At 35.8% G+C, this 7,672-nt stretch overlaps 1 protein-coding gene across 2 annotated transcripts in view; it reads right to left on the bottom strand.

Annotated features, from left to right (window-relative positions):
* Positions 1-282: 282 nt before the first annotated feature.
* The window catches only part of Ufl1 (UFM1 specific ligase 1), a 33,366-nt gene continuing 25,976 nt past the window's right edge, over positions 283-7,672 (bottom strand). Inside the window, exons 13-20 of one of the 2 annotated variants that reach the window (XM_031366478.1) lie at positions 5,949-6,066; positions 4,731-4,894; positions 4,521-4,651; positions 2,975-3,055; positions 2,605-2,690; positions 2,090-2,270; positions 1,256-1,470; positions 283-756 (exon numbers count right to left, since the gene is read on the bottom strand). In XM_031366478.1, coding sequence (XP_031222338.1) covers positions 753-756; positions 1,256-1,470; positions 2,090-2,270; positions 2,605-2,690; positions 2,975-3,055; positions 4,521-4,651; positions 4,731-4,894; positions 5,949-6,066 — 980 coding nt within the window. In that variant the 3' untranslated portion in view covers positions 283-752. Of the gene's footprint in view, positions 757-934; positions 1,471-2,089; positions 2,271-2,604; positions 2,691-2,974; positions 3,056-4,520; positions 4,652-4,730; positions 4,895-5,948; positions 6,067-7,672 lie in introns of those variants that run through there. The other variant, XM_031366477.1, reaches the window with a different exon arrangement.

Below are 7,672 nucleotides of genomic sequence, written 5' to 3'. Positions count from 1 at the left end.
AAAAAAAAAAAAAAGGCCAGTATCTGACCCACTGAGCCACCTCTCCAGCCCCTTAATGTTTTCTACAAATTTCTATCTTCAACTTTAACAAAATGTTTAATTAGTAATTAAGTACTTCTATGCAGCATTAATTCTTTGTCATTTCAGAAAAGAGGTAGTCTTACTTATGTACTTAAACATTTTAAAATATGAAAATTCCATTGATATTATATAAAATAGCATTCCTTAAACATTTGAGTTTTATATTACATTCAGAATAATTAAACTTTTGACCATAAGATGTTGCTTACAACTTGCTTTAATTTAAATCCAAGGAACTGTTTTAGTACGTTTTACCTAATAATCACAGAAAACAAAAATTCGACTTTTAAACACGTCTACCTTTGGAATAAAATTTCTGTACAGTTTACACACACACACACACACACACACACACACACAGATTCTGCGTTCATCAGAACAGTCTAGGTACCTGATATACAGGCTCCAACGAAGAACTCAGGGTGAAAGCAACCATCGACATCAAACAACCAAACCTTGGAACTCTGAGCTGGGCTAATCACAGAAACATCTCTGTTCTGTTAGCACCTCAAATAGACACATGTTCTGCACTGTCTTGCAGTGGACCTCACTCTTTCCCTCACTGTGCCTTGTGGCTTGCTTTATTTGAACACAGCAACGCATGCTTCTTCGGTGTTCTCACTTGTTAAACCACTGCTGAGGCCTCTGGAGACATTCGTGCAAGAGGCCTTCTATCTGTTAAAAGCAAGAGCCAGAGCTTAGTAATACAAAATATATTTTAAATTTTGTACTTCTATAGTATTCTCTATTTAAAAGTAAAACTGATTCATTTTTTATTTCAGATATATAAGTATTTTTCCTTGTAAAAAATATACCATATAAATTAAATAACAAACAAGTCCTTTCCTAAAGATAAAAAGTATTCTATTTTATTCTTCATTTTAACATCTGGAAGAACATTAAAGCGTATAGTATGTTCTAGATTCAGAACTCTTTGAATAACTTTTATTACATAAAAAATTTACACATAGGATTATATGAAAAGAAAATGTTTCATAGAGAACTCTGCAGTAAAGCTTCCCATAACACTTGCATCTATAACAACACCACTCTTTTATTTGAATGTGTGGGGAGGGTTGACAGGGGGAGTTGGGTGTGCTGAGTGACTAATTTTGTGATCACTCATCTACTTTGGGGAAAATACTATGTAACAAAAGTAAATTAGGGGCATTACTCCTCTGTCACAGATGATTTCCTGGACTTGAGAACAAGGTCCTTAATAGATAACGACAGTTCCTGAAGCTCTTTCCGAGTAGTATTGGTGACATCATGTTGTTCCTTGTCTAATTCATCGCTTGACGGATCCTCTCCCTGCCCACTCTTCTTATTTTGACTGACTAATTGCTTCACAACCAATCCTTGATATTTCACCAAGAGAGTATGCTGATCCTATGAAAAGAAAGAAGAAACTGTACCAAGCACATCTGATTCTCTGTGAACAGAGAAAGTAGAATTTGTTTGAACAGCACACACTGAAGGGCCTTATCTGCACGAAACAATGGCATGTTAATGGAGAACTGAATCTGGCAAGCAATGTCTGTGTTCTCAGAGTGCAGATCAAGAGATAGAAGACCTGGGCAGACCATGTCACAGGAATCTGATTAAGCCAGGTTCTGCGACCTAAGACACAAAATAATAAGAACTAAAGAAGCCAAGCTGCTTGTAGCTAGGGGTTGGATTCCTTAGATGAACTGGTCCTTGGGGGCTAAATCAAAACTAGGGAAACTGAGACAGAAGTTCAGAGATTCTTGTATCTTTCCTGAAAACTTAACCTTTAAAATCGGAGGATTTTTCACCATGGATCTTACAGAATGCTGAAAGATTCTTGAACTATGCTCAGTTAAACAAGAACAAAAAATCAATTCCTAACTCTGTCCCCATTTCTGCCTGCAGCAGACAGCTGTTAACAGCTTCTGTCTCTATCTCTGACTGGGTTTGGCAATGATTCACATCCAGAACACTCTACATTTAAAAGCTTGAAAATTTCTAGCATATTAAGATGTAATACCTCTGGGATTTTGTTGTGAAGAAAAGTGATGATCTGTGGGACACATCTTCCAGGTGCATGGAGCATGCTGTGGGTTGAGAACTGAAATAACAGGACTGACGTGAGGTGTAAAATCAGAGCAGGGTCTTCTGTGACCTTCAGCTGGTCAGACAGAGCCTGCCGATGCTGGAATAGGATTTGCCTGCAAATCCCAAATCAAAGAAATACATAATTAGCAAGGTCTCATCGTCTACATATTTTCCCTTTAGCATTCATTTTTCACCTTCTCTAGTTTAATGACTTGATTGCACAGTATTTTAAGGAGTTCTTTAAATATGGGTGATATGATTACATCCAACTATAACTTTAGTTGGCATAGGTAGATTAACATTACAGAGAAAGCTATATAAATGTCCTAGATTAGGGGCGTGAGTAGACCAGAGGTCTAAAACTCTCTATAAATGACTCAGTCATTCTCACATCTCCACCGTGAAGATGCCCATGTTTAGGAGTAGCAACAACAGAATCAATGTTACCTTTCCCTTTTCTTGTCTCCCTTTTTCACCATAATGTCACAAGCTTCTGTTGCAGAATCCAGGCAAGACAGGAAGTCTTCTATGCTCTGAAGACAGGCAATTCCACACTTTACTTTTATAGACATTTAATAGTGTTTTGTAATTTTACATCCTAAACACAAATTTTTAACAGGGCATTTGGCAAATAAAAACTCTGACTTAAGACTAAGAATGTTAAGTGCTCCCATCTTCTTCTTCCCTTCCTCTTCCCAAAAGGTGCCTGCACAGAGTACTGGTTTAAGACTTAGCTTGTAATGACTCGGATTGGGATGTCTGTAAGAAACCTTATATACAAAGTGCTAACTCTAGTCACCAGTTAGCACTGACTTACTTTTTCATTTAGAGAGTTGTGGAGTTTTGTGAGAGCTACTTTGGTTTCTTCTGTCAATTTACTTAAAATTTTTTTTCTTATCTGTAAAAGAAAAACAATTCTTTTGGCATTTTGTTTTGATATATGCTGGATATAATACCAAACAGACAAACAAAAATACCCATAAATTGAGTAGAATAGAATGCTAAATGTAAAGTATATTTGGGGTTTTGAATGTTAGGTATCAAACCAGAAATAAAAATGTTAAAGTACTACAGAATCAGAGCTCATCCCTCATCTTCATAGCCTCCATTAGAAGACTAGTGACTGGCCATGTGGAAAGAGAGAACTTGGGTAAACACACTGTGGCTTTTGTTTTCAGCCTCTCCTGAAGGCTACATGGCTCTCACACAGAAGGGATGCCTGTAGGGAGGGCAGTGGATCTAGTTCTGTGGCTAGATATTTGTATGGTACATGGTATAAGGAAGCTTTCATTAGCTTTCACAGATAAAGATACTGTGAATTTCAAGGTATTGTAAACCAGACAGACCATTCCTTCTTATCTATTTCAGGAAGAATAACATGAGGGGCATACTGTGTCTGAGAAGACACAGGCTACTCAGGGCTTCTTTCTTCCATCTCGTAGTCCTTTGTAAGGTCTAAGAGTAAGGATGCCGATATTGTATTTTTAGAGTGGAAGTTGACAAAGAGACAGGAGATATGGAACATTCCAGAGTGTTGGAGACTGCTGCTCAAAATTAAAGAGGTAGAATCCATTATCTTCCAAGTAGTAGTGAGTAAATAATGCACTTCTGTCAGGGAGTTAAGGATGGACTTTATCATATAAGAGAGTTACCTAAAATTTATACCAAGAAAAATCATGCCACCTCTGTGGCAATAACCATAATTACAGAGGCCATATTACATGGATATTGTTTTTTCACATTCAAAGCCAGTTATAAATGCAGTCAGCCACATGAAGACTTTCTCACTCAGCTTTCCTGAATCTCTAAGTGTGAGGTGGTCCCAGAGGATGAGAAGGAAGAGAAAGAGGTGGAAGAATGGCCATTATCACCATAGGGACAGACCAAAACTTTCCACCTATAGGTAAATGAGCCGTGGTTCTATCTCACATGGCACATGCAGAAGTGATGGTCTTGGGCTCTAGTTTAAGATCACAGTTTTAAACATATGAACTTTAGAGGTTGTCTCAATATTTAGGTGGTACACTGCTTTCAAAAAACAGACTCTGAGTGTAAGAAAACTGGACTAATTATTAAGGGACTTATAAATCAACAAGAAAGAGGAGAAGACTGACAGAAACTATTAGAAAAAAAATCTTATTTTATAAAGTAATTGAATCTCTTTACTATAAGTAGTTTGGTTATATTATCAATTCTTATACAGTTACTTAATATAAGCATTATACAATTACTTAAATTCTTTAGTAATTTTTCTATATAGAAACTGTTATTTTACTTTTCCTTTAAACTTGTTCAAATGAGAGAAAATAAAAAACCTGCTCAGACTCCAATTACATCAAGCAGCAGGCAATTCACTAACATACATCACTTGTAATGGCTGCAGGGTCTTCTACTGCCATCATCAAATCTGAGGCTAGGAAGTTGAACATGAGGTTAGTGATGTCGGTACACACTGTCTTCAGCAAGTGCTTGGTAAGAGCAGTCTGTGTGTCACCTGGAAAAGAAGGGCACTTTATCACAACTGACGTCCTCGCAGGATTCCAAGGACCAGGGAAAAAGACACTTACACATACCTGCAAAATATTTCATCCCCTTTTCAAATAATCTGATATTATTGTACAGGTTTGAAACCTCTTCTTGCAAGTCCTTGATTGTGCGCTTTCTGCCAGTTCCAGAAGCAGATGTGGAAGACATGAAGACTGAACGTACTACTTCAAGATACATTTTATTAAGAGGCCTGGAACAAGATAAATATGGTCAATTAAAATGTACTACATTTAAATTAGATAAGACATTTTGCTTATAGTGAAAGAACACTTTTAAAACCCTCCAACTTTCTAACAGTTAAAATTAATTTGAAAGAGATTCAGAGATACAAGAATAATTTTAAAAATTTTCACAATCTTAAAGCATTCAAATTGTAGCAATGATGTCAAAAATGATAGTAACAAACACTCCATGAAACAGACCTCTAAAATTAATTTGGAAAATAGCAGAATATGTTTGTCCCTTATTCTCAGAAATTACTGTAGAAAAACTCTCAATTTCCAAAGTACTATTAACATAATGTATTTAATAAAAATACCTATATGCTCTAGACTATTTTTTTAAAAAAATCAATGGTGCATAGCTAGTAGTATTTATTTTCTATTTTTACAGACTGCCTCTGTAATATTTTATACATAAAATTTACTTATATTAAAAAACTCTAACTATAAAAGCTCTATTCCAAAATAAAAATTTAGATCCACTGAGCTCTTGGATTATCTCTAGGAGACTTATGTGCTGGGTCTAACTTGAGGGATGACCAGGTACGGTTAATAGAGGCTAAGTCATGTAAAATTTCCTTTAAGTTTTCATGTAAACTCAGCTGGGCTGACTCACAAGGTGTTAAGATTCTATACTTACTGTTTTTGCCGTCAATTGTCCCCCCACCCCCAGAGACGAACAGTAACCTTTGTTTACTTTTTGCCAAATCAAAATAGAAAGGTCACCTTCTCTTTTTAGGTGCTGTCAAAGATGCTATATCAAAGGTGACTTAGTCCCAAGTAGACCTAAGACTGCAACATCAGTGAGTACTTCAGAGGTTCTCAGTTTCTACTGTCCATTCTGGCAAGAGCATTTACTAAATAAAGACTGAATGGAAGTGTCTCTGAAGGAAAATGAATTTGGAATTTCATGTTTAAATTAAATCCAAATGGTTTAAAAAAAAAAGTCTAAAATCTGTTTTTGAGGATCTTAGTGAAAATTACATGCTGCCAGAAATGGGAAGAGGTATAATTTATACTTGCTTTATTAAGTATTCTGCAAGTTCTGAAATAAACTCCTCAGGGGCATCTTGAATGTGTTTCTTTAAGCAATCTTCAATTTCATCCTGGAACATGAACGTGATATCTGGCTTCTTCTTTCCTATAACATATGTCCGCAACGGGAAAATAAACATACCCCAGTAGCAAAGACCAAGCAGGGAATACATATCTCACCAGGCAGCAACATTTCTATGTCAACAACACTGCTACTTCTATATACAAATATCTAGTAAAATTAAATTTTAAAACTTCTTATCGTGAAATTTCTTTTAGGTGACCATGTTTTAACTTCCCCTATAAATGACTGTTTTCTATACGACAGCCAGAAGCCAAGGATAACTCTTTCCTCCCATCTAACTTGGGAAATAGCTAGACATCAGAGCAATCAAGTAGGAGCTCATTTTTCAGGAAACTGTGATTTCTCCTCATTCAACAATAGATACTGAGGAGAATTTCCTCCCTCACAAAACTGAGTACTTACTGAAGTCAGCAGCCTTTGAATTTATACAAGAGCTTCAGAAAGAGACAGGACTAAGTTAAAATTTATCTTTTTGGAAGAATTAAAATGAAAGGAAAAACCCTTATAATTTATTTTTGCTTTCTCAAAGACAATTCTATACTAATGAACAATAAAATTAGTATGCAGCTACTGTAATGAAAATATTGTTAATTGTGGATATGTCATGCCTAATAAGTTACTTGAAAAGTATTAGTAGCAAAGAAAGCAAACAATATCTCCATTATAAAAGATAAAGCTATATCTTTTGTTTGTTTGTTTTTGTTTTGTTTTGTTTTTTTGAGACAGGGTTTCTCTGTGTTGCCCTGGCTGTCCTGGAACTCACTCTGTAGACCAGGCTGGCTTCGAATTCAGAAATCTGCCTGCCTCTGCCTCTTAAGTGCTGGGATTAAAGGCGTGCGCCACCACTGCTTGGCACAACTGATTATTTTTAGCTAAGTCAGATTATTGATTTTGTAGGTGAAACCTTAGCAATAAAATAAAATGTCTCAAAAATCAATTTTTAGTCTTAATGAAGATCTAAACAGTTGAAATCATAGCTTCAAGGTAGACGCCCAAAATTCTAGTCTCTTCTGAGATCTATTTTCCAACCCTGATGTTCACACTAAATTGTCTTTTCCTGTTTGCTTCCCATAAGCCTTTTATAGGTTGTTAAATTATATTTCCTCCACTAATCTGTCATACTGACTTGATTCTGTATTTTAGTTGAGAACCTAATTTCACCCTCCATTTCAGAGATTACAACATAACCCTTTCAAAGCACTGAAATTACTTTTAAGGTAGAATGGTTTTACTGTTGTTATAGTGCCTTAATAATCTATGCACAAAACAATGTCACATGCCTCATTTCTCTAAGATTACAGGTATTAGAGAATAACTTTTTAAGAATTCCTCTTTATCCTTGTCCATACTACATCTTGGGAATTCATTAATAAGCACACAGTAAGAAACGACACACACATAAAGCCATATTGATGTTGCTTAGAATAAGGGGAGATAGAGTAAACAGTTTCCTTCCTTAATTAGTATTATTTTCTACACATTAACAATCACAGTTTTTTTCTGTCTTTTGTAGAATATTTTAAGGAAAGCCTAAGCATTGTGATTCTGTCAGTAATAGCTTATCTTCGCGCGCACGCGTGTGCGTGTGCGTGTGCATGTGCGTGTGTGTGTGTGTGTGTGTGTGTGT

This window comes from Mastomys coucha, unplaced genomic scaffold (assembly GCF_008632895.1).
Source record: "Mastomys coucha isolate ucsf_1 unplaced genomic scaffold, UCSF_Mcou_1 pScaffold14, whole genome shotgun sequence".
Classification (NCBI taxonomy): Eukaryota; Metazoa; Chordata; class Mammalia; order Rodentia; family Muridae; genus Mastomys; species Mastomys coucha.
Note: the sequence above shows the minus strand (reverse complement) of the source record. Positions and strands in the feature narration are given on the sequence as shown.